Genomic DNA, 27,457 nt, shown 5'->3' on the forward strand with positions numbered 1-27,457 from the left:
GCAGATGTTTACCATCAGCATGACTGTAGCAATGTTTGATGTTATCACTGTCTTGGTTGCTCGTTACCACTTCTGTGCTGGTGGTTATCATCCAGAGAGGTCTGCAGACATTATGGATCCTATACATTGCACTTTTACTGAAGCATATGAGAACAATCATGCTCCTTGTCTTTATGTTTTCAGGAATAACTCTGAAAACATAAACTCTGTGTAAATCAGTGCAGCAAGGTCTGTTGAAGCAATAACTCCATGAGGTATAAACTCCCCCTTGTCTCAAAAAAGGCCCTGTCAATACGTGGTCTGATTTAGGGCTATGTTGAAGGAATTCTTTCCCCACGGGTCAGAGTGATGCTGGAAGGAGTTGAGTCTGTGAGCTGTTGGCTAAGGAGGGCTTTTGCTGTAGCACCACATTGCTACCAGATGTATGAGCTTTGCTGATTGAGTTGTTTTGTGATGAGTCATTGAAGTTAGAGTTTGAAAGGGAAGATTTTTGCCAGTTCTGGTGTTTGGTGAAATGCGAGTAGCTATCGTTTTCCTTGTGGGCTTTGAGAATATTGCTTGCATTTGATTTCTTGTATGTGTGAAGCAGGATTTCTCAAGAGTTGTTACCAGTAAAGACAAGTGCATTGCTGGCTGAGCATTGATAATAAACTGGTTTTTGCATCTAAGAAACTTAACACTATGCCTAGAACTAATTAGCGACTCCAAATGGGCTCATTGTCATTGATTTTAATATGTAAGTGATAATTTATAACAGTTGCAACTGAAGCCCATTCTGAGATAGGTTTTGGGGTTTTTTTGTGTACTGTATGTTGTGAAGCTAACTAGTAGTTTTGCCTGCATATAGATTTGCAGAGCAAGAAGAATCTTTTTAGAGTCTCAGGATTTGGGGCAGAAAATAATGAAAATAACATTCAGTAAGAAAGAGTTTAGAGCTTTTAATTTACACAGTGTGCTTATGAAGAGAAACCATTACCTCTGAAGAATTGGGGAACTATTTTAAGTAGCAGTCTTTGCCATGCAAGTTTCTGTTCCTTCATTCAGCGGAAACTATTCCTACTTGTCTCAGAGTGCGAGACCTTCAGTCTTAAACATTTTCCTCTGTTAGACACGTGCACGTCTCTTTGTCTCAGCCCTGACTGTTCCATAAAACATTTTTTATTTATGACAAAAATGTTTGGTTTTAAGTATATTTTTCATTTGAGAATATAAAATAAAACTGACACTCACCTGTTCATTGTTGTAATTAATGTTACATTGCTGTTTAAAGGCTACATGGGAATTTGCGGTGCCATGGTTTTAGCTCCTGTACAGATGGTGATGATTTCTGTGCTGAACAGACAGGGACCAACTATTTAAATGTGCCTAAGCCAGGACTACTCTATTTTTAATAATGCCTGGTGAATAATTTTACTAAGCTCTTGGATTTGCAGTCGAGTGCTGAGACTCCTTGCTGAGAGACTGGACGAAGAGCGAGAAAGTCTAAGGATGAGATGAAAAACTGCAGTGGAGACATGAGGCAAGATCTGGCAGCTGGTGAGGAGTAAAGTTAGGCTCAGAACACGACTCTCTTGGGTCCCAGCAAGCACTGCCTTTTCTGAAGAGAGATGCTAATGCTATGTTGACTAACAGTCTATTTGCTAGACAGTTCTGAGTTGTACACATAGGAGTTCCTTAACTACAGGCTATTTACTACAGAGACGCAGTTACAGAACCTGAATTTTAAGATTGAGGATGACCTGACAATGTCAGATTACACAGCTCCTATCTGGTGCAAGATTGTACTCCTGCTATGACTTCAGTTATAGGTTAACACCCGTCTCAAACATATTTTGTCACCTATTTCAGATGTTTTATCGTCTCCCTTCCTTTGCTAATTCTTTTATACCTCACGTACAAAGGCAATAACTGCATTTGGAAAGGTCATAATACCTCTTGAATGGCTCAGCAAATCAATAGTCCACATCTTCTTTTTCATTAATCTTTTCCTGATGACCTGCTTTACTGTTACTGGTTTTTCAGTGTTGAGGGTATCAGCCAGTGTAAAAAGAGACCTGATCCATACACCGGAGGGCTTATGTTGACTCAGGAGTTGGACTCTGTGATCCTTGTGGGTCCCTTCCAACTCGGAATTTTCTGTTTTACCAGAAGGCTTAGTCAAGGAAAACAAAAAAACAAGCATTCATTAGAAATGTATCAGAAACAGAGGTCACTTTGATATATAGGTGTTACATACAAGTGTATTTGTAATACAGTACATGAAAAAGTCTTTTTATTTGTCCATGGGAAGCCCATTCCACCATGAGGAAGAGGGTGACAGGAAGGGAATGAAGTGCTTAGTTTGTAGAGGTGTCTGGGATAACCCGGGGAAGGCAGAGAACAGGAGAGACACTGTCACAGTAGTTACCCCATCTTCGTTTTTAACTGAAAAAACATCTGGCTCTTTTATTGCCCTAGTAACTGGAAGCTAATTGAGGAAAAAAAATCTGTGAAAGACAACAACAAAAAAAATCAGTGGAACTTTTCAAGTATTTGCTTTTCCCTTTCCTACCATCTGTAGTTACTTTTGCCAGAGAATGTTCTCACTCAGTAATTTTCCAGTGATTTCAAGGTAGCTCTTTTCTTTGTTTCTCTCTTGATTCTCTATTCCATGGATTCTTTTCCATTGCTTTCTAAATCCTGATATATTTGATGAGGAGAAAAGTGTTAGCAGTTTTTGAGTACATAATCCCTTCAAGGTGATGTTCTAGTAATTTAGTTAGCTCTGTACAAATGCTTCCACTTTACGGATCTGGCCTTTGTAGTCTTCTGGCCATTGCTTCAGAATCGTTAATGCTGGGTCGCCCAGTGATTCAAATTTGATCTGGGTCAGGTGTGGGGCTGTGATCATATTTCTGCTAACTTTTTAGAAAAACACGAGCTTATGGATTTTTTTTTCCTTTGTTCTGGGAAGACTGGCAACACCTGTTTAGAATGAAACAACGTGTTTATCTGGATTTATTTACTGTGATGTAGGGACTACATGCCCATACAAAGTGTTACACTCAAAACCTTGTTTAAGGGCAAAAAGGCAGCATGTCTTTATATAGCAAAGAATTTATTCTTAGTGTAACTGAATTTTTGCAAGTTTAACCATTATTAGTCCAGGTGCAATTATTACAGGAAAAGAAAGGATTATGATGCTGTTAAAATGTCATACATTCAGTTCTTGGTTTCTACCTCTCATCTTGGTGTGATGTTCATCCCTCTCTTACTCCTCTCAGCTCCAAGGTTGCTGATTTTATTCTGGCGGTGGTGGGTGTTGCAGCAAGTTGTCAACATCTGGAGTCCTTTGCTAGCAGAAGTATGAGGTTCATCTTGATGATTTTTTTCTTCTTTACTATAGGATCCACCTGGGATCATTTTAGTATGTTTGGTAAAACAACTACACCTGTCTCTTTCTTCATTGCTCTGCGGTTCCACATCTGATTTTTTTTTCCCCCATATATAGTTGCTTTTATGGGTATTAGATACTGTTTCTTTGTTCTGTTTGTTACCCCTAAACCCAGTTTTGTCCAGCTCCAGGTCTGCATTTCTTTGTCTGACTGTTGGTGAGTTGTTTATAGCCATGGTCTCCAGTGCCAAGCTTGAGCCCAATTTCTCCTCTTGTGCCTGTACTCCTCCATGCCACATCCCGTGTCTCTACTTCTCCAGACCTCTGCTGTGATAACAGGCTGTTGTATTTCTCTATACAAAGTTACTACATTACTGGTGAGTGTTTTAATCTGCGTAGAATAGCTACTTGCAGCTGTTGTCTGTGCAAAACTATGGTTGTACCTCACACAAACAAAAATAAAACAAAGTAGATACACGCACCTGGCCAGTTACAGAAATTGCAGTCACACCTAAACCAGTTAAAACAAAGCTGCAGGCAGGCCAAGAAAAGTTCAGGCAAAGCAAGAGTGGCCTGAGGCCTTGAAAATTCACTGCAAAGTTTGTGGCCTATGAGGAGCAATGGCAGTACTGAATGACAGGGCTAAAAGTTAACTATTTTTTTCTGTACAAAGAGTAACTGATAGAGTGAGTATACATCTGATCATTGCTTGGTGTTTTGTGATCAAAGTGTTTGGTGGGTTTTTTACCCCAGTACAAAATGCACTGAGCTGAACCACAACCTCATTCCTACATTTTGCCTTTAGTGAAAATAAAGCATTTGTGCTTTTTATTGCTGCGTTAATAAATCCTATTGTTGATTTCAGTTGATACCACTGATGAATGGTCTTCTCGAAGAGTAAGGTTGCACAGATCAGTAGTAGGATTACCCTCATCAATGGGTTCAGCTAAATCTGCCCATGAAAGAGCTGAAGGCTGTCAACAACTTGGTTACAATTCAAAGACTGAAGGGCCTGTCTGGCTGCTGTGGAGAGCAGATGCTGAAGGCAGGGACAGGTCACAGAGAACAGGTCATTAGATGGGAGCCACTGTGCAGGAGGGCCTCCAAGCTCTATCCACAGGCACGTCATGTGAGAGAATAGAATCACAGCATCACAGAATATTCTGAGTGGGAAGGGACCCACATGGATCATTTAGTCCAACTCTTAAGTGAATGGCCCATACAGGGATTGAACCAACAAGCTTGACATTATTAGCCCCTTGCTATAACCAACTGAACTAATCTCAGAGTGTGAGGCCTGTAGTACCAGAGATGAACTGCTGAAGGATGACTGTCAAAATCAATCATCACAGTAGAGATTGGTTAAACCAGTAGATGAGATACCTTTAGTAAATCAAAACTGGTCAGCAATCTCATTTGTAAATAGAACCTCTCTGAAAATAAATGAAAATTATGAGATATTCTGCTCGTTTTACCCAAGTTGACTTTTGGAGTAGACTGTTCTTGAAAATTCAGGCTGTGTCTTCCAGTCTAAGAATGGATATCCCACTCCCACACTGAAAATGAACCCCATACCTTGTAAGAGAGTACTTCTCAAGTCTTTTTCCTCAAAGGTGAAGCAACATGCTAACAGAGTGGTCATTAAACACTGGGGTTTGAGAAGAAGGATGTGTTGGGACTGTTTGTGGATGTGCTCTGGACTTCTACCAGCAGAGTAGTCTTGAGCCTTCACTTATTACCACCTGCTGGGGTATAGCTTGTGCTGATCACTGCTGCCTCCAGCACCACGGAGAGACGTAGTTTCTCTTTTTTTTGCTAAAACATACTGTGATTCTAGATTCCACTTTCTGCTTCCACTTTGCATAAAGAAAAATACAGGCATCCTGCATGAGATTTTTCTCATCTCATTGGGCTGATACAGAGTTCTGGTAGTCTCTGGGTGGTTTTTGTAGACACTGGTGAAGAGTGAGTCATCTCAGTTTCTCCACAGTGACTCTTAAGTATAGCCTACAGTGAATAATTCAGATGTGACCACCTCCACAGAGCTCCCTCCCCATCATTGTGGTAAGGGCAAAAAGTGCATTGAATTTGGGTTGTTCTCCACTCCAAAAAAGGAAGGAGCTATTTCTTAATTCACAGCTTTCCTCTTTTTTATGTTGGCTAAATCTGTTCACAACAGAGAAGAGAGCAGAGATTTGTAGTTTGGTTTCCTAAGCCCCATTTCTTCATGTATATGTGTGTGTGTGTATGTGTCTAGTTTGTCTGCTAATAGTTTTTGTAACATGTGGGCAATTTTAACCATGTTTGACAGAGGAGTGGAAATAGTAACTTAGAACAAGTTTTGCATTTAAACAAAGACGGAAATGGCAAGGGAGGGCACAGCAGTTCTTCCTTTATGGAATAAGTTGTTTCTTTTCCAACATGGAAATACCTAGTCAAGTTAGAGAAATACATTTTATTCTCTAATTTTTGTATTTGCTTATTTTCCTGTGCTGCAAAAAGATGTCTGCAAAAGGCTGTGTTCTGTTGAAAGCACAAAGCAAATACAAACTACTCTGCTGCAAGACACTTGTCTTCAGAAAACCAGGGTAGGATCTGGTTCCGATTGCCATATCTCCTTGTGAAGTGGATTATCTAAAACCTCCTTACCCTTGACAAAGTCAATACACTCCACAAGTAATTCAGTAGAACAAAGATAAGTGTCCACTCTGAGCTGAGTTGTCATCTAGACTCCACTGCCTGGGTTTCCATTGGGTAAGTGGGATACCTGTGGTATCTACCAAGCAGAGGCAAACCATTCTGACCTTTTTGATCCTACTCCTTTTTGAGTTACTTTGCTTTTCACATATGTTGATTTCTGCTTGAGGAAGCAGAAGTGACAGAAGGATGTGGCTGTGGGTGATCTTCGATTAGCCCTCATTTCAGATGAATGAGAACTGATGTACAGAAAATACTCAGATGGCCTGCAAACTTTGTGTGCCTCATTTCATTGCAAGTTGGAAGAATTTGAAAGACTTTTATTTTCATCACGTACCCTACAACTGACCAGTGGGGTGCATGAGTATGCAGAGCCCTTTGCCTAATCTGGGCCATATGTCAAGAAATGAATGGCTGCTGAACACTTATAAACTGGGCTTTTTATTAGGCAGTAAATGGGACTGAGCTTGTGGAGTGACCTGGCACCAGTTATGAGTGTTGAACCTGGAAACTTTAACTCACTGACCATCATCTTCAATGATGCTGGGCTCTCTGAGAGTTGAGACAAGATACAGAATTACAGAATTGTTAGAGGTGGAAGGGACCTCTGGAGATGTAGTCCAACTCCCTGCCAAGGCAGGGTCACCTAGAGCAGGTGACACAGGAACACATCCATGTGGGTTTTGAATGTCTCCAGAGAGGGAGACTCCATGACCTCCCTGGGCAGCCTGTTCCACCCTCAGTGTAAAGAAGTGGCAGTGCTGTGCCACCCTCAGTGTAAAGAAGTACTTCCTTATGTTGAGGTGAACCTTCTTGTTTAGTTTATGGCCACTGCTCCCTGTCCTATCACTGGACACCACTGAAAAGTGTGTGGCACCACCCTCTGGACACCTGCCTTTTGGATATTAATAAGATCCCCTCTCAGTCTTCTCACACAGGTGTTCAGCGTTTCTGAAAACATCCTGTATTATCCTATGTTGAATTTCTGGAAATATAGCCCCCAAGTTATTGAATACTTGTCTGACTTTAGCCTTGAGATTTTGCTAGGGAACAATTTCATGCAGGGGCTGGGTTGTCAGTGGAATAAAGTTGTTCTCAATCTTTTTTTTTGCGCTGATTGTGGCAGAGCACATGGCTGCGTATTGTCTGCGAAAGCTTATCAAGGTGTTACACCACGTCAGTTTTGCTAGGTGATACAAGACTCTCCAGATTGGCTATACTTATATATCCTTTCCTCCTTCTTTTGATTTTTCCCAGGATGGAATAAGTAATGTAATTGATCAGTAAATCACTGGTATTTTTAATTCCTGTGGGTGTTCGGTTTATTGGGGCGAGGGGGTTGCGTGGTATGTGTTTAGAAGAAAATCGGAACATTTAACAATGTATTTCGTTCTAACTAAGGTGTTTTTTAAATAGGGACATAGGAAGGAATCTAAAGAAAAACTGAGACAGCACATGAACTGTGAGAAATACATGTATATTTGGTTAATCTATATTCAACTGGTTCTTAGTATGAAACTAAAAATTAAGGCATTGCCAGAATACAAATAGTAAAAGAAAAGTTATATCTGTCTTTTTATTCAGTTCTCCTTTCTGTCCTAAGGTGAGTAGTTATTAATATAATTTTTGTTTCTATTTCTTTCCTTGATCAAGTTAATAGCTTTTTCCTAAAAATAAAAATAAATTTATAAGCAAACAAAATATTTTATATCCTATGTTTGGTTCTATTTTTTCTGCTTCTCCTTGCTCTCAGGTTCTGGACTAGTTTTTGCAACTTATTATGGGAATATCTGAATTTGCATCAAAATCCTAATAGTTTTTTACTTGTATGTCTTTCTCTGGCTTGATATATTTTAAAGGAAGGTTGTGGAAGTTTATATGGTAAATATAAATATTAATTAACTGCAGGAGTGATTTTGAATTGTATGTAGGATTTCCATCATGGCTTTTGTCTTCATTCAAAGCGCTTGTGGAGACAGTTAGATGTTGCCATCCCTCTTTCTCCTGTGGGGTGCAATGGTAAATCCAGGGTTGCTCTGATGTAGGAGATAGCAGCACCACCCAGGTCTCTTAGTTCTCTGCCACAGAACATCCTGAGCCCTGGAGTCAACACCTTCTGCAGGCAGGGCTAAGGGCCATGGGTGTTCTCATAGCACCAGGAAACACTAGAAGTTGGATTCTTGAGTTGACTTTTTGCCAGAGCAGTCATGCAGCATGGAGATTCCCTTGGCTGTGGTCTGCTGAGACTGCTGCCTGGAGTGTTTGGGGAAGAGGGCTGCAGGTCAGGACATATACTGATTCATCGTTGCCCAAGAGATCACTTGTCAGACATCCTGTCAGTCAGTGATCTCCCTGATGGCTTTCTGTCTGTCCCTGTGCAGCAGTGCCTCAACCATCTGAAGCGTGAGGTGCTGAATCATCTCTACCTCAGCCATGTTTTTTTGACACAGAAATACTGTTTTCTTGGGGGGTGGGGGCAAGATCTTCTTCACTTCTAGTTCAGTCCTACCCTCTGTAGCATCTTTGAAAACAAAGGGTCTAACTCCTTCTGAACAACACCAAAGATCCCCAAAAGTATAGCAATAAGAAAGTAGGAAGACACAGTGAAGAGGGGGTGGGAGCACTGTTTTAGCAGGCAACCCTGTTTGTGTTGACAGCAGACAGGGTTGTGATTTGAACTTCGCCTTATAGTCGTAATTTATTTTCAGTGCTAAGGGTCTGTAGGAGCGATTGGAAACCCCTGAGCTTTGGAGTACAGACCCAGATGTATGCACCACCTCTAGGAAGTCTGTCAAACCTTCCTCCCAAGGGCTGGGGCAGAGCCAGACCGACGGGGCTGCCTTTCTGTTGAGTCTCACCTGCAACAGGTGTGTTGCCTGCCTTGCCAACTGCTCAAACTCCTAATGCTGCAAGCAAATGTGCTTCTCCTACTGGTGGATTTTGCAATCCAAACATTTCCATTAGGAACAGGAATCAGATCAAAATATTGGACTACCAGTCTGCTTTTAGAAGGTAGTAACTTATTTTGGACTCTGTGGATATGGGCTGAAATTGAAGTGGTGAAACAAAGACAAAATGTCAGTTCCTTGCAGAGGTCTGAGGACTTCTTGAATTTTTTTTCTTATGTTCTCTTGTACCTGAGTATAGGAGCTTGCTAGAAACCTAACTTCCCTTTTGTTTCTCTTGTGAATATAGAAAATTTTGTAGTTATCTTCCATGTGCTGATCAGACAATATTGTTTGAGACCTCTGATAGCTCCTGTTCTTCTTGTTTTTTACCTTCTGGATTGTTGACTCATGAAAGCATGATACTGTGGGCTGCTTGCTGTTATTAATTACATGCTGCATATTGGTTTGTCTTTGGGCGTTGGTCTTCTATTCTTGGAATCTTGCAGATATTTTAAACAATCAGCCTATTGTTTAGCAAGTGCATGCACTGTAGGCCTTTTGTGAATTCGAGTTAAAAAAATAATAAAAGAATGACTAATGGAGCACGAACGGTGCTTGTGACACTGTAGTCCATTGTGTAACTACTGAGAGCAGAATTTGCATTCCTAGAAAAGCTTGTTCACGGTCAAAATATAGGACATTCTCTTTATGGCTCATGGGAAAACATGTACTATATATTCAGCTCTGGACGCTATTTGGAAGGATCAACTTTTAAAAAATGTCATTTTCTTCTCTTGGAACAGTGAAGTCAGACTGAGACCCAGCTTTGCTTGGCAACAGATGTGAATCTTTTTCATTCAGGCAAGTGGCATGGGGGGGGCTATTTTAGGTCTGTCACATACATGCACCATGATTTGTTTGTTGAAATGGCTTCTTTTTAAGATGATGTTGAACTCTGACATTGCCGACCCTTTTGAATAGTAAGGGTACATGGTTATATAATATAACTGTCTGCCTCCTCTGAATACCAGAGGCAACCTGGCAGTTGGTGCTTTTCTTTCCTTCAAAAGCATATTTGTTTATGGCTTTTAGTTTTTCCCCTGTGATTGTTGCAGGTCAAGCAGAGGTTAAAGTGGGATCTTCAAATGTTTTGAGGAATCATGAGTTCCATGTACCGGAAACGTAGCAACTGTCTCTCTTGTATGTGCATAAAAAGAGGGTGCTGGGTGTTCAGAGGGGTAATGCTGCATCTCATGTATGCTATAGGTAGTTTCCTGTGGCACTTGCTGTCTAGGTAGAATTAGTCTATTTTGATTTTGCAATTTACTGTGAAGAATTAAGGTGGGGTCACTGCTCCCTGGAGATAATACTCCTTTGTGGAGATAATACTCCTTTGTCTGTCTGTGAAATCTCTTCAGGAAAGGTGTGTGCCTGTTATTATGGGCACACATGGTACTGATCACTGTGGGAGTCCTGTCCTGGGAGAGATGGTGCCGAAATGCTAAAACTTAATTTACAGCAGCAGAGCCTGTTCTGGCTCCTTGGCAGAGCGGAAGCCAGCACGGAGTGCCCAGCTCCTGCTTCAAGGCCCTGGTTCCATTAGATGCTGGCTGAGCTTTGAAGTGCTTGCCTGAAGAGGTGTGTATGAGGGACTTCTGAGGACCCTTCAGTGTCTATATGTATATACAGATAAGGACTATGGGGACCACTTAGCCTTAGCAGAGATCCACAGAGAGCTGCTGTAAATGGGAGAGTCTGATGTGGGCAACAGCTGGATGTCCCAGGCCAGTTCAGCCAGGACTAGCTAGGACAGAGTCATATTCATGGGGAACAAGTACCAGTTTGTCTCCCTCTGCTCTGATGTGACCCTAGAGGTATTTCAGTATTACTTTTTTCTTCTCTGAAAGAAACAGGTGTGTTGAAACTGTTGAGGAGGGAGTGTGGTCAACTTGAGTTTGGGAAGTGAGCGGGCAGCGCTCAATATCTTTGCAGCACTGTACTTCTAAGAGAAGTGCCAAAGTGCTGCAAGTGCTTCTATTCATGGCTCTGCTGTAAATTCGAACCAATTGGACCCTGCTCTCTTAGCATTCGAAGCTTCCAAATTCAATTGTATTTGCCATTAGTCATCATTAATTTGCAGTTTTCACCTTGATTACGTTTTAGGAATGCACATAATGAGAAACTTCTTAAAAAAACAGGAAGAGAGGAAATGGAAATGTGCCCTCTACAGTGTTTTTCTCATTTATGACCTCCGTGTCTGAAACTGTGTCTCTCAGTGGTGCATTTTGTCACTTGTTTTCCATGTCAGTTCAGTGACTATTGAAGCAAAATATTCTGTTTGATACAGAAGAAATGGTGTGAGCAGCACATGCTAATTAGCATCTGAGTAATAGGCACACCTTTGCAAGCAATGAAGCAGCTACTTTTACTGACAGGGAAAGAATATTCATAAAGAAGGTGCTGGAAAGGTGACTTTATCATCACTGACTATGTTTTGGTTGTGTTATAGGGTTAGTATTTTAAGACACTGGTACAAAAAATAGGTGTCCTTAAGCCTTGTGCATATACTGTAAATAAAAATGGCATATTTTTCAGAAATGTGTTTCCCTTCTGTTCCATCAATTTTTCATAGAATTATGGTTGTTAAATTCATATGCACATTCCTGCTCATTGATTTAGGAGGGGAACTTTAGGAATCAGAACCTGATCTTTTTTTTTTTTTTCCCTTCTTGTGGTCTGTTTTGTTTTTGTTTTATTTTGTTTGAGATTTTTGTTTGGTTGGTTGTTTTAGACAGTATCCTATTTTGAAGCAGGACAAAAGTCTCTTTCTTACTTTTCAAAGTCTGAACAAGTGTCAGAGAACCACAGAATGGTTTTGGTTGGAAGGGACCTTACAGATCACCCAGTTTCAGTCCTCCTGCCATGGGCCGGGGCACATTCCACTAGACCAGGTTGCCCAGGACCTGATCCAGTGTGGCCTCGAACACTTCTAGAATGAGGCATCCACAGGTTATGTGAGGCAACCTGTTCTGGTGTCTCACCCCCTTCATCATACCCAGTCCCTTTCTGCATAGGATTTACTTGTCTTTGTGAAGGTGTATATAATTTACATTCTTGCTGATCAGAAGTATCGTAGAAGGAATATATGTATTTTTGATGTTTTTGCTGAACTTAGAGGCACACTTCTAAGAGCTTGCTCAGAAATAATTCTCAGCAGTTACAGGCTGAAATGGTTTAGCCAGCTAACACCTCATTAATTTTATGACTTTTGTCTAAGGTTTTGCCAGAAATTGTGATTCTCTTCTTGAGTAACACGACTTAAGAGAAGACATTATATAACATGATCATCCTTAGGCCTGATATTCACAGAATATCTTCATAGATATGTACTTCATAGAGATCTACTAGGAGGTTTTTTTTCCTCTGGAGGGTGGAAACAGCAAAGTGAAGTGTCCTGGGTTTGAAGTACAAAGAATGTTGTATTAAATTCCCTACAACAAGGGTAAGGATACAGGTAGGAGAGCTCAGTCCTGCATAAATAGCGTATTTGTCTGCATCGGGTTAGAGCTTCAGGGCTTTACAGTTTGATTCTGGCACTTTCTTTGCATCTTTGTGGTTATCTTTTACCTGTCCTGGGTTCACTGTCCTCGGTGAGGTCAAATCGCCCTCTTCAGAAGCTGTACTTGTGCTTTCTGCTTCCTGGGGAAACTGTTGCTTCCCTGCACTAGAAAAGAAATAATTTCATAGTCAAACTCTTACTGTAACAGTTGCCAAAAAAAATGGCAACTAGAAGTTTTATGTCTTTTCCTAGGCTTTCTTATATGTCACATTTTTTACATTGCAGGGATCTGAGGGTAGAGATTGCCTTGTATCATTATGGGAAATGCCATTTAATGATACTCTTTGAAGTGGCTTAAGACCTTATCACTGGTTTCACCCAAAATATTTTCCCTGCACGTTCATAGTTTAACAGATAGAGTTTGCCTGTCTCAGACATTTCTGTTTGCAACTTCTTTACACTTTTGTTGACAGCTTCAGCTCAGCACACTGGCATACCTTCAATTCTGCTACGGATACTGTAATACCTTTCAATTGCCTAAACAGGAATCACCGGAGGGCATCTGTCTGAGTCTAAATTATGTTTAAAAACCATCTGGCATGTTGTGAGATAGTCCTAATAATAACAATGAACACTTTATCAGGAGTTGAGTCACTGTGCTTGGTTTCCAGTATAATTCTCTTATTAGTTGCATATATATATTCCATATAGCCAAGGGGTTAATGCTGCGTGCAGATACTGTATAAGACCGTTGTGCCGACAGCTCACATTTGGACTCATTCATCATTCAAAATCTGGCTATAAAGAAACAAATTTAAATAATAAAAATAATTACCAAGATGAAAGACATAGATCAGTGTTAATTGCATCCTAGACCTGTTTCCTGCTTCTGCATGGGAGAGGAATGAGGAAAGGAGTAAATGGGAATGGCAGTCACAGGAGTAAGGTGCTTTCCCTGAAGGTGCTTTTGACCTGTTGAAGGGGTCTCTTTTCATACTTAACACAGACATCCATCAGCAAGGACAATGCAGAGCTACCTGGGCCTGAAGCATAGAAAGAAAAATGCTCCAGAAGGACCTTGGTCTTCCCTGGTTCCTCACAGGAACTTGCTTATTTTCCTGTAGGAAGAGCTCAGAGTATTTTGTGAACCTGAGTATATGTTGTTTCCTAGAACCTTAATGAGATTCAGAGATAATACTGTACTTTTGCATGTTTAAGTAGTGTTGAACTAGACCTTCAGCTGGCAGTGACTGGCAACATTGCTAGTGATTTTGAACCCTTGCTGAAATCTGTCCAAACCTACCCGTGTTCTCAGATGTTTGTCAGGTGCACCCCAGCCCAGCAGTTACATGTGACCATGGTGCTTTGGCTGTCCCTCAGGTTTAGTCTGCATTGCCTTACTGGTGACACACAGCTGTTAGGGGGTTGTTGCTGTGAGCACAGAGCATCCTCAGTGGGGTCCTCAGCATGTTAGACTGGTGCCAGATGTACCTGTCATGTTGCCAAAAGTATTGTAAGAGACAGCTTTAACTTTACATTGGCAAAGGCTGGGATAATGTGCAGAAGCCGTGGCAGAAGCACGAGTAAATGATTTGCCTGAGATGATGCAGAAGGGCTGGTGGCAAAACGTGGAGGGAGCTCTAGTCTTCTCTGAGTTTGTGTATTGGCCCCAGGATGTTCTCCTGCTCTCTCCCACCCAAAGGCATATGAAATTGTGTGGTTTGAGGATCTTTGCTTTTGCATTGGCAGCAGAGAAGAGCTCAAGATTGACTAAACCACTGAAACTAATAAACTTCTCGTGTGCATGGAGGGGCATTAGATTAATTAGTTTGCTGAGCAGCGGAGCTGGAGCTGTGCCAACTGTCTGACAATGATAAGAGGAGGGAGCCTGAAACCAGTGGTCTTTTGGTTGTCTGCTCCTTCTTTCCATCTCAGCTCCCTGTAAATGACAGATGAGAAGAACAGAGGTAGTGAGCCAAACATATGCAACCTATGCATATACTGTGCCGAGCTGTATAATCCAGGGGTATTGTTCGCTGCCTGTGCAGGCAGCGCTTCCCAAATGCTCCCACGGCTGACACTGAAGGGAGGCTTCACTGGTGGTTTCTGCGGAAGCAGAGGGACATTGGTGCAGGGAGCTTTTGAAAATCCAGTTCTAAAACGCAAATACTTTCCTTCTTTAACACCCAAACAAACACAAAACACTTTCACAGCTCAGACACACTGTGGATTTTGGTTCTCACTCCCCTTTTTTTTTCTTTTTGTTTCCTTTGCATAAAGCGATTTGCCCCTTAGTTTGCCATAGAGAAATTAATTAACAATTTCATAAAAATCTTTGGTCTTCAATGGTTGGATAATTGCTGCTTGTGTATTAAGTAGACACTGGGAATGTACGTGGGCAGACAAGTTGTGTCAGCACAAAAACTGGTGAAATTTTGATCCTTTTGTTAGCACTCTCTCTCCCTGGGAGCTGTTCAGAGCAGGGTGGACAGACAGCTCTTGGGAGCTGTTTGGGTGTAGCTTGTCCTACCTTGGGGGCAGAGAGACTAGCATGCTCCACTAAACCTTTCCAGCCTTTCTAGCTCCCTTTTCTATCAATAAAGGATGTGAATTTTTTGATGCAAAAAATATTTGGTTGAGTAAGCTGTCTGGCATGGTGCACAGGGCCATATCAGCTGCTGGTATGCCCTGGTTTAGATACTTAACACCTGTGCTAAAGGATTTGTAAACTCAGCAGAGTTTCTAACATTTACAATGCATTTAAATACACAAAAGTCTGGGACCAGAAAGGGGAGGGAGCTAGAATGCATGGCTTCTGGAGGCTTACTCTCAGACTCTGGCTCCCCCGGCTGGAGCCAGTGTGCGAGAAGGCACGGTGGGGACCCAGGGTCAGGAGTCAAAGTTGTCACCCAGCAATAAAGGCTTCTACAGTATCTGCTCGCTCTTCATTGATAACTAAGTACCTCTAAGTACCTTATAAGTACCATCTCCTTATAGGTTGCTGTACAGTAAACAGGTGCTGCTCTGTAGAATGATTAAATTGTGTGATTCTTTTTTTTTTTTGCATGCTTATAAAAAATTAAATTAATTAAGCAGTTGCAAACGTGAGGGTGAACACTTGGAAGATGAAGACTGGCCACGCAGAAGCCAGGCTGAAAGGAGTTGCAAGGGAACACATCAGGGGTCTGAGCTCATTTAAGTAATGTAAAATGTGGTTTAGAGCTAAGCCTGATTTAGCATGCCTGCAGGCTGCTGTACACAAAGTGCTCTCAGCCTTCCCCATCATCTCCAGATCCGGATTCCTTCCCTCTGTGTGTGCTGCATCTGATGATTTATGTAGCCATGTAATGAATCCAATCATCCCTGTTACCCACCAGAAGACTCTCTCCATATTTATTAATATTTATTAATAGTTTACTGCCCCATCACTGTCTCGTATTGGCCTTTTTAGCCACCAGCGCGCTTGCAACAAACGTGGGTAGAGCCCTTCCCAAATCTTCATTTGCGAAGCCCAGCCATGACATGACATGACATGACATGACTGCCCCATCAGATCAGCAGATTGAGCCGTGCATCCCATGATGCCCATCCAGCAGAATGGAGATGGCAGCAGTGTGCAGTCTGGGTTGAGAGGAGGAAGAAGAGACAGGAACATGAGCAGCCCATTCAGCAGCAGCGTACACTTTATATCAGCTTTATTGTAATGCAAAACTGAACACAAATTCAGTGCATATATGAGGCCTTTTCATTCATAAGAATGGAAGGTTTCATAGATTTTTAGTGTGAGATTATTTTCTGCCTGGAACAGAAGCTGTGGGGCTGCAGTGGCGTGAACAGTGTTGTTTGCACGAGTGCCACTGGCCACCCAAAATTATGTGAGTTTACCTGGCAACACTGCAGGAGTTTAGCACATTGAAAAGCTAGGTGAATAGCTGTTGAACCTTGTACAACAAGTGTATTCGGTGGAATTATGCTATTTGATTGGCAAACCAGTGTCCTTTATTTTAAATAATTTTTACTGTTCCTAGAGGTTCCATTTTGAAGTTTCTACTTCATAGGATGAAAGGGTTGCCAATACTCTTTAATCCTCAGAGAGAGAAGACTGAGTCCCAGCAAGAGCACAGTTTTGCTGTAGTCCTTCATGTTTTTAACACTGTGCAATACTTTGCCAAACTCCAGAGAATAGAAATAAAAGTGGAACATTCTGGCCTTTTGGTGGCTGTTAATCAGCAGCAAAACAATTTTCAGACAATTAACAAATCTCCAGGCCCTTTGGAATCTCAGATTATAGCTATTTCTAGGTTGTCGCATCTAATTAATACAAGTAGTAAAGGTAATACTCCTGTTGGTATTCTGCTTTTGCCATGGCTAGGCTTGCAAGTCTGAGAGCTAATCCTTAAGTGTGTCTTTAAAGCCAGGTAAAACCTTTTTGGGTTTGGTAAGGGTGTGGGAATTAATTGGCACAGGTAGCATTTATTGCTGTACAGTGGCTTCAGGGAGTGACGTTGTACTACAGAGGATCTTTCTTTACAGTCATCTGGGGTCTTAAAAGCCTTAGTATCGAATCCTAATTTTAAGCAATTAAGGTTCTAGGAGAGGTTGCAGCATAAAAATGCTATAAAATATAGGCTGACTTTAATTGCATAGAGCTATATTAGGAAAACTGTATAAAAAAAGAAAATTGCTGTTTTGCTTTGTTATTTAGCAAATCACACTTTGTATCACCAGAGAAGTATGCTGGGAGAGGCTTTTTAATTCTCCTAAGGGTTATATGTATACTTGAAGGAGAAAAGTTGTGTGTGATGAAGAGTTTTTATTCTGAATTTCTTCCACTGCTGTAAAGCTGTGGTTGGAGCTGTGCTGGCATGCGTTCAGGAGTCTGTCTGTTTTCATCCCCTTGCAGCACGCTAATATCTCCCATCTGAAAGCCTGAAATGGAGGCCCTTAGTTTCTGTGATTTGGGATTTGATCAAGTGTTAAGGAAACTTTTCTGTCTGACCATCCAGGAGCCACTCTGGCGCTTGCACTACCTGAGCTGAGCCCGAAGCCCCTCTGCAGTGGGTGGGTCCAGTGAGCAGATGGGTGCCCTGCTTGACTCCCTACACACCCACACTCACACAGTCAGACAAGGCTTCTGGGTTTGCAACAGCAGAGCCTCAGTCATCTCAATCCTTAAAATAGTATAATCATGATGCAATAATAAAACAGCAGCTCGACCTGAGTGCCTTTGAGGATGGACCCAAACAAAGGAAACTCTGGGCTTTTATACCCTAACAGTCTTAAGTGCACAAGAGTCTGGCGTCCTGGGCTCCTGCCTCATCTCTGAGTGTCTGGTCACCTGGCTGGGCCACAGGTCCCTGTACCCTTCGTTGTGCAAAGAGTCCGCAGTTCACAGCCTCTTGCCTGGGGCTCCCTCCACCCAGAGCTCAACCTGAAGCTGGCACTGCAGCTGCACACCCAGTTGCCTGCTCTGAATGTATTCCTCAGCACTAACCTGTGGTTAACATTGGCTCAGTCTGAGCTGAGATTTGGTCATGAATTGTCTACTCTTTGGTAATCCCTGGTAACAGCGAGTAAAACAGATTCTCTTAAAGCACTACTGAGGGCTGAATAACTGAGATTGGAAAGGGTGGAAATAGCAAAAAATGCTTGATATGACTGTGAGTGGCTGAACTTGTGAGCTTTTGAGCCTTCTTCAGCAGAGTTTTGATACACTGTGGTGTTTCTCTTTATAGCGCTTCCACTTCACACTCGGACCATTCTACTCACACCAAATCTGTTTCTGCTATATCATCCGACTCGATCTCCACCTCAGCAGACAACTTCTCTCCAGATTTAAGGGTATGTATGTTTTGTCTTAAAAAAAGGAAAAAAAAAAGTTGTAACCTCCTTCAGAGGATGTCTTGCTTCTGTGGGTTGGATATGGTAAAATAATGTCAGCTTTCATTAATGCCAAAATTTATGTAGCCAAATCATGAAAGGACCTGAAGTCAAACAGGTGACATTGAAGTTTAATCTCTACCATATTATCTCCTTTATAAAGTTATTTAATCTTCAAAGAGCTGACTCTGCAACCCTCACTTGGAGATGAATTTTCAAAGGAACTCCCATTTTGTTTTAGGTACTTTAAGTAAGTGAAATTCTCAACCTGTCAGTTGTATATAGTTTTTTTCCTGTTGTGTGTATATGTAAGAGATGTCCTCTCTTGAGAACTCCTGCTTGTTTGTAAACACTGAGTCCTTGGAGTATCTTCTTTCAGAGAAAGATTGCTATCTCCAAGCTGATAAAAATAATCTTCTGTCACAATTAATTGATCTGACATTAAAAAGGTCCAAACAGGGCTCTTTTAAGTCTGTTATTAGAGTAGTTAATTATAAATTCAGAGTTCTAGTTCAGTGTCACAGGAGTTTTGAAAGCTATCTGTATGTTCCTTTTATGAAACCAAGGGGTTTGATGATATATCTTTGCTTTGAAAAAAACATCCCTGAGTATAAAACTGTTGATACTGGCACATTCTAGTAACAATCCGAGCATTTCTCGACTGTGGTTGAGAATCTTTGTAAAATTTAAACACAGTAAAATTGCATAAAAATATCTGAATACAAAGCTAATTCCTTTGACAACCATGATGATTTTTTTCCTGTGTGTTTTGTCTCAGTCATCCATAATTAATAACAGAAAGTTCATAAATTACAAGAATATGAATGTTTCTTTCTAAAGGCAGCTTATTAGCCAATTTTAAACTAGGATTTTAAACAGTAGTTTATGTGCAGTCTGTGACAGTTTACCCCTTTTACCTATGGATACAAAAAGCTAAACTTCTGAGATTAGCTCAGCTGGTTACAGCATTGTGCTTATAATGTCAAGGTTGTGAGTTTGGTCCCTGTATGGGCCATTCACTTAAGAGTTGGACTTGATGATCCTTGTGGGTCCCTTCCAACTCAGACTACTCTGTGGTCTGTGAGCATGCCTGGGTATGGAAGTTTGTTATATGTCTAAAATTTTTCCCACTGTGAAGTTGGGGTGTTAGTTACTCCAACATACAGAAAACATAATTTTTAGACTGAGGCTAAGTGATTCATTGATACAAATAAGATTCAAATACTGCTACAGTTCTTAATTGTATAATGTGTTATATATATTATATAATATTATAAAAAATTAAACTCATTTTAATTTCTTAATTTTTTACTGAAATTTGCAAATTTGGTTTTCCTTTTCTAGTTTTGATGCACAACTGATGTGCCTTTTCACAGTTTTTGTGACACTTGAGGCCTACCTTTAGAAGTAGAGAACTAAGCAATATTTCCTTTTTAAGACCAAGGTTGTCTTTCCCTCCTGGTAGTTAAGATGGCTCAACATGTTTTCCTTCTAACTGTGATTGCCGCTTGTGACTCTTTTCCCCCCTTTTGTCACTTTATCTGTGTGTACTGTAATCTGGCTGGGCAGGGATTCCAGCTCTCCTGAGCTTGTCTGATTCCCCATCCAACAGGGCCTCTGTACCCATTAGAAATCAAAAACAATGTCCACAGAGGAATGTTCACTTAGCTGCATGATAGATTCTTCAAGGAGAAGATGCCTATGTACTGGTTACTGGAGGCCATTAGAAGCCCATAATTCCATACTGTGCCACAGTTCCCATAATTTGCAGAGTGATTTCTTCACAGCCTGCCCTCCTTTTTTTTTATTTCTAAGCAAACTGAAGTTCTGCAAATGCTGCTCCTCTTTTGTTTAGAATAGTGTTTCAGAAGAGATGGTAAAGCAGAGAATTACTTATTTAGAATAAAGGCACTGCAGGCCAAGTGTGAGCACCTGCTTCTGCTGGCAAAATGCTTATTGTTCTTCACCTGCATCAATTCTGTGTGCCCTGAATTCAACACAAGCTTCCTGTGCTTCACCTGAAACTTATTCTTGCAGAGGTGATGTGAGTGGCTGTGATGCAGTTGTGTGTAGGTGTAAAGCTGGTTCTTACCTTTACACTCAAGTGGCTGTTTGTCAGTGATAGACCTAGAGAAGATGAATTCCCATGCTCCTGCTTGTATTAGGGTATAGGGAGAAAGGGGCAGTTTCCACTACTACATGTTGACCTTACCTCTCCTAGAGGAATTTGTGCATTCATCATTGCGCTCTTCGTTCCTGAGAGTGTCTCATGCTGGAGAACAAGCCTGGGAGATGAGATCAATTCTGTACCTGTGGACAGCCTCCTGTGTTGGTATTGCCAGTGCAACTGCAGACTCACAGTCTGTCCTCAAATCAGTCACTGTCGGTGCTAATGTGTTACTGTTTGTCCCCTGGGCTTCCTCTTGGAGGCTATTGCCACCTCTGATATGGAACAGTTCGTATGAGTGGTGGTCAGCTGACGCTGATTTCTTTCACGTCTTGAGTCGAGGACGATGGATGTCCTTTCCCTGGGCTTATCATTCTTTGTCCGACTTTCTGCGAATTAACATCTCTGTCCTGTGACAGTTCTGCAAGATTTTAAAGTCAGTTCTGTGAAAGATTTTTCAAGGTCCTGGTTGTTCTTACTATTTTCTTTGTTCTTTATGAGATGTGGCCTTGCCTTTGATATTACAGATGAGGTCATACCAATAACTGATACAGCGGCTCGAGCTTGTTCTCTGTTACAGCTCTCTCCTTACATACCTGAATGTCTTGTGTAGATTTGATTGTCACAAGACAGCACGAACTCCCAACTCTTGACAGGTACTGAGATTTGAGCTAAGCACCTCATTACTGTGGGACAAAAAGAAGTCCCACATTGTTCCTGGAAGAATGTAAGAGAATAATCCCTGAAGAGGGAACTAATGCATTTTGTGGTAACTCTGTGGCATGGCAGGCAAGTGCCTGGGCTACACGTTGTTCTCACAGGAAGGTGTTGCATCAGTTAGCTTTAAGGGGCTGAAAATAAGGTTTTCAAGATTTTGACGTGGATCTACCAGTTATGGGACTATGCTCTCGATGTATATTAAATTTTTTCCTGCTAGAATGAATTGCTACATGGATCCATCATCACTCCTACCTCTATTTGGTCTCTGCCTCTGCGTGTGCATTGGCTCAAATTTAGGAATTAAATTTCTGTGACAATGGAAAAACACTTTGTCATGGCTACAATTAGCACTCTCTTTTTCTGTGGGGAATTTTTAGAAGAACAGTAGGCGTCCATTGGGAGGAGAGAACCAGGGGAAGGACCCACCTAATTTCTTGCAGTCTGTGCCTGCAGTTTTCTTTTGGAGTGCAATTAACACTCTGTGTGTGTGCATGCATGTGTGTAATGAGGTAAATGAGGCAACCACGGGGGATTCCTACTGAATACATGAGCAGTATTTTTCCTAAACTTTTTTCCAAAGTATTTAATAATAACCTTTATGAAGGTTTTTGTGGTTTGTTTGTTTGTTTGTTTTTTAATGTATATTGAGCATTTCAGTATCTGGAACTAAGATTAAATTGCCTTTCCACTAGAAAATTTATAGAATTTTCACTTCATAAACTAACTCTATGTAACTTTTGTCTCCTTCAGTTAGTTTCATAGGAAAAAAAAAGAATGGAAAAAAATCCCCAACCCCTAGCAGAAAAACAACAAAGCATTATTAGGTTCTCCCTCCTTTCCTGATCTCAAATCTGAAGCTCTTTAGGATTGATTTAGGGAATATACTTTTTGAGGGAATTTTTAGCAAATATACTGCCATATGTTTTAACATAAGTTATAGATCAGGCAAGAACAGAACTGAAGTAGTTGGAATTGAAAATGGAGTTGGAAATTCATAGATACTTTGTAATTTGGGCTGAGATGTTAAAAACACCTTAAAGCCAATATTACCAAAAGGATTGAGGTGTATAAATAGCTATTACAGATCTGGGAACTTGATGGTTAATAAAATACAGTGAGTTTCTTGCTCCTAAGTCCTATAAGGTAGTATTTTCTCCTGTGCATATGGGGAGATGTGTCCATGCATTTTATAGTACTTAAGTCTTCTTGCTGATGTTCTAGCTCCTATCCATAGGGATTTTCATTTTGAATTAGTTGTTGCTTTATAGGATAATGCCTGAGGTTTACTACGGTCAAGTCTTCGGCGTAGTCCTCATGAAAGGGTTGGATCCTCCTCATTTGCAGTGGAGAAGCAGTGGATGTGGCCAGCAGAGCCTGCTGCCACTTCCCTTATGAACAGTACCTTTGCCTGATAATTTGTTAAGGCCCATGTGTTTGCTTTTGGATTGTATACAGCAAAAGCTTAAACCGGAGGAGAGAAACTTGTATGGGTTTTTTTTATATTGCTTTTTGCATCTAGTCCATTCTCTGGACAGGGGAAATCAGTACAGCAGACCCGTATGTCACCTGCTTAGTTTGTAGCCTTCAGAAAAAGTGGTTCAAATATTTGTTCTTAGCTGTGCTGTTTGGGACCACTAAAACATTCTCCCCTTTGAGGGCAACATTAAGATCCACAATTCCTTATGTTCCTCTGAAGTTCAGAAAAAATGCTGTACAAGCACATGACCCATCCTTCATGACTGTTTGCTCCCTCTATAGTAATTTTCTTCTTTAACGTATGAACAATCGGTGGATTTGCAGTGGGTTTATATAAGACATGCAGGAGCATTATTGTAGCATTCCCAGGACTTGAAGGTTAGAAATGGGAAGAAACAGACTGGCTGGTGTAACCTTAATTTGTTATCTGTTGTATATATGGTCACACAGCATGCCCATATGGTTTATTTTGTAAGATACATAATTGATGCATGACAAAAGGTATATGAAGGAGTATTTTCCTTCCAAGATAGTAAATAGATGCCATTGTCATCTCCTTAGGTTTCATGGATGAAATCTCTTTAGGCAAGTATGCATTCAAGCTAGCCAACCACAATTCCTTTGTACTGAATGGAAGGAAGTAGGTCATTTATGATCTGATTTGTTTCAACTTTAAGGAATTGCCCATGCTAGGTGAGAATGTCATGGAGCTGAGCTAGAGAAGTCCTTGGTGCAGATGTTGGGAACATTATTAGAGGGGCAACAAGTGATTTCTCAGCTTTAGCTGTGCACCAGTAAAGATGCAGTTTTGTCTGTTTTGAAAACCTACTGTGTTTCTCTTCTGTTTATGGAGAGAGTTCAGGGTAATGTCTCTCAGATTCTCTGACTTCTAAAATTGAGGTAAATCCTGTCCCTCAGGTGATGTTGGGCAGGATTAACTGAAATGCCAGTCACTGACCTTGACACCTTTGTGTTACTTTGTTCTAGTTTTAGTGCAAAGTAGCTTAGACTAGTTTTGTGTAGAACATGTATATTGTTAGTAAAAAAACATATTGAAGAAAGATGTGATCCCCCCCTCCATCCTTTGCTGTAAATCACTAAAAGTAGCCTCAGAGAGCTTTTCCATTACTATCTCCCTGCCAACGCAGGAAGTGTGTCAGGCTTTGGTTATGTGTAACACATGTTCAACAAGAGCTGGGTTTAGAGAGTGACATAACGTTTTAAACTCTAAGCACTCGTTTAAGCAATGTTTTTTAGTTTTGCTTTTAAGGGACTTTTCAGTTAGTGAATGATGCTAGCTTGGAAGCACTAAATCATGACAAAACCTCTGCTGAAGCACCTCCATGGTAGTTGAAGATTTTCTGCCCTGCCAGTCAGCTCCATCCCTTTCTTAATGATACATGGGGATAAATATTCCTATTTCAGACTGGCCCTTGTCTCTTTGCCTGGGACTGCCGGTTAGCAGACTAGTTCATAGCAAATGCAAAGATGTCTTCTGCATTGTGAGCTTTCCTTCCCAGTGCACTGGACTGTGACTGCTATTAAGTTACAGACCATATTGCACAAGCCACCAGATGGTGAAGATAATTGACCTGTGGTCGCAAAAGACTTGGCTAGATGTGAACTGGTGATACAGCAGCGAAATTAAATAAACAGTTCATCTTTTTACTGTCACTATGTGAAGATTTGGCTGTATCTTTCTCTGCACCATTGCTTTGGGCTTAGTTATATTCACATGTGGAGGTGCACTTCACGTTTTTGTAGGTGTACTGGAGTAGAACCTATGCAGGCAGAAGCCCTTACCTGTTCTGCTGTAGTATTTCCACAGGTCCCTTTGCACACAGAAATGAAATCCAAGGGACAAATCCAAGAACAGGCAATAGTACCTCTTTACACTGCTTTACACTATTGAAGGTATCAAGCAGAAGGATTTAAAGGGCAGCAGAAGAGAAGTAAGAAAGTCTTATAGGGACAAATATTTTAACTATCTTGAAATTCCGATTTTGATTGTATGAGTTGTGCATGCGTGCCTGTGGGAAGTGGGCTTCCTTTGTTTGGAGCATTAAGCTGTTGATGAACAAAGGCACAAATGGCTGGTTCTGGAAAATGAATGATACTCTTGTCCACAAGTGTGGTCATACCAGGACAGCCCTGTCAGTGACTGCAATTTAGCCCCTGCCATTGCGATGCTTTTCTAAGACTCCAGTTTATAGTAAATGCTATATATTTCATAAGAATTGCAATAATTTTCATTTTAAAATGTCCCAAGAGATGGAAAATCTTGGTCCCATCCTTGCACCAGTAAGTCCTTTCTTCACCTACCCCTTTCAAGGAAACAAACCCACAGAGTAGCCAACCTCTGGGTTGCAAAATATTGATTTCATACAAGTTAGATAGGGGGGAAAAGCCCAATGCAGTCAGTTTTCTGTCTCCTTTATGTGGGAATAATACTCCTTAATTGCTCATCTATTTAGAAGAGAGCAGAGACGGCAAACGTTGCTAGTTTTTCTTAGGCAGAGGTACCTAAATGCTTGAATATGGAGTAATGCACAGTGAAAGAAATCTCTGGAAGCATTTATGATTGCCATCTATTAGAAACGGTGAAACTAAGAGAATAAGCAAATGGCCTTCATATGTTCCTCAAAAATATTTTCATCTCTTCCTAATCAACTGCAATGTTTCTCCTAGCTACAAAGTGCAAGAATTTTCCTTTTGTTGAGTAAAACCAGGTAAGAGGTGGCTTCCCTCCCTTCTGTTAGTTACAGTTTTGTAGATTGAAGGACAAGTCAGGCAGGAATGAACAAGCATGGTATTTAAAAGGAGCAGAAGGATTTGTGACTGCGTGCAATATCCACCAAGATTTGATTTTCTGTAGATATTTTTGCATGGAATGAAATATCCTTGTTCCCCTCTGTATGATTTTTGTTTATTATAAATATATAATTACCTGTATCTTGAATCCTTATCGTACATATCACAAAACTCCAAAGTGAAATTCCTGGTAATGGAGACAGTATTCTGTGACTTATTTTAGTTGGTAGAATTTATAACTCTGTCTTTAGTCAGAGTGTTTTTCTGTTACTTAAGAGTGATGATATTAACTTCATTGAAGTAGTTTAATGGTTTTCTTGAAACTTTTAGTCTTTTTTTCATGTATAAATTGTTTGCTAAGCAAAATTCAGTAAAAATAAAGGGTAGAGTCAGGCTAATGTGCTGTCCAAAGTTTTTGAGCAGCCTGTGGAGAACAGAGGCATTACGGTTTGAGATGTATGTAGAACCCTTGGCACTGAAGAAAATTCTGTGTTAAAAAATGTTGGACTTGTCTGAATAGATGATGTCTGCAACACTGTGCCAGAGAGTGTTGATGTGTTGAGTCAATGACAACCTTCTGTCAGAGCCTAATGAGAGAATTCTCTTGAACCACCAAGCCATACAAACTTGAAGAGACAAACCAGCCATGGTTAAATGAGTGGCCCTCAACAATGTGTTCCTTTGAGCTTCTAAGCCTTGCCTTGTACTTGTGCAGTGAGGGCCCAGGAGATTCGCCAGCCCAGAGAGGCTGTTCTTCATCACTGGATATTCGGATCTGAGTGGAGAAGTACATTGTGGAAAAAATAAAGCAGAAAACCCCGGGGAAACACTACATGGGGGCTACTTCCTCCTGCAGAGGAGTCCCTTTATATTACTCTGGTGACTGTATTTTTTTTTTAAATACACCAATCTTCAGCTTCTTTTTAAAGATTTTCAGGACAGTGGTAAGTAAGCAAGTGATTTCTCAAGCTTTTTTATACTTTCTCCATATATGATAGGTAGAGATCACAGTTTGTGGTTTGGTTTTTTTAGTTGTTTCAGGAAAGCATAGTTAAAAGGCAGTTGCAGTGTACATTGTATGTTATTATTGTCTTTAGAGTAGTGTAATAGGTGATTTGACGTCAGAACATTTTTTGATAACTTAAATACCTCTTGTGTTGTTTTTTAACCGAGCTAAGAAGCCTTCTTTGGCCAGTTGCTCTCTTAGGAGCTGAATGGGCTTGATGTGGTCTTTGGACAGTACATTTGATTCTTTGTGTACTATTCTGAAATGATCCATTTGTCCATGGTGTTTTGTCTTTTCCCCTTTGAACTTCTAATATCCCAAAAGAATAAGACACAAAGCATTTCCCTGCAATTAATGTCTCGAGGCTCTGAATGCCTCTAACATAGTTTTTCAACTCATCTGGTCATAATCCTCAGAAAAGTCCCTGTGCCTCAGCCAGGCAGATACTACTGTTTTTTCCTCTAATCTTTCTGCTGTGGTATTCTTAATGATTTGAAAATAATCAACAAAGTCCATTTACTTGCTCAATTTATGTTTTATTGCATTTCCAGTAGAATACTTAGCACATAAATCTTCTCAAAGTACACTTGAAATAGCCATAAATGGCAGCTGAAAATCTCCTCAAAGTAGCACAGTATTTTCAGTCAAGTAAGTATGGCTTCTGTTCTGCGGTCCTGCTAATTGAGCATTGAGAAGACAGACGCATCTAAGCAGTAAAATGTGCCCTTTTTCCTGTTCTAAGAAATGTTCCATTTATAGAAGAAACCAATGCACATATGAAAAACTGACCTAAAGAAGCATACTAATCTTGTTTCTGCACAGATTTGTGTCAGTTCTGCAGCTTCTGTCAATGTCAGTTGGACAGAATTGGACCTCTGTG

At 40.7% G+C, this 27,457-nt stretch overlaps 1 protein-coding gene across 1 annotated transcript in view; it reads left to right on the plus strand.

Annotated features, from left to right (window-relative positions):
* MTMR2 (myotubularin related protein 2) overlaps positions 1 to 27,457 on the plus strand; it is a 64,527-nt gene that overhangs the window by 4,234 nt on the left and 32,836 nt on the right. Inside the window, exon 2 of the mRNA XM_027735624.2 lies at positions 18,253 to 18,358. Coding sequence (XP_027591425.2) covers positions 18,253 to 18,358 — 106 coding nt within the window. The remainder of the gene's footprint in view (positions 1 to 18,252; positions 18,359 to 27,457) is intronic.

The sequence above is a fragment of the Pipra filicauda genome, unplaced genomic scaffold (genome assembly GCF_003945595.2).
Source record: "Pipra filicauda isolate LSUMZ 115617 unplaced genomic scaffold, ASM394559v2 scaffold184_size3518187_pilon, whole genome shotgun sequence".
Classification (NCBI taxonomy): Eukaryota; Metazoa; Chordata; class Aves; order Passeriformes; family Pipridae; genus Pipra; species Pipra filicauda.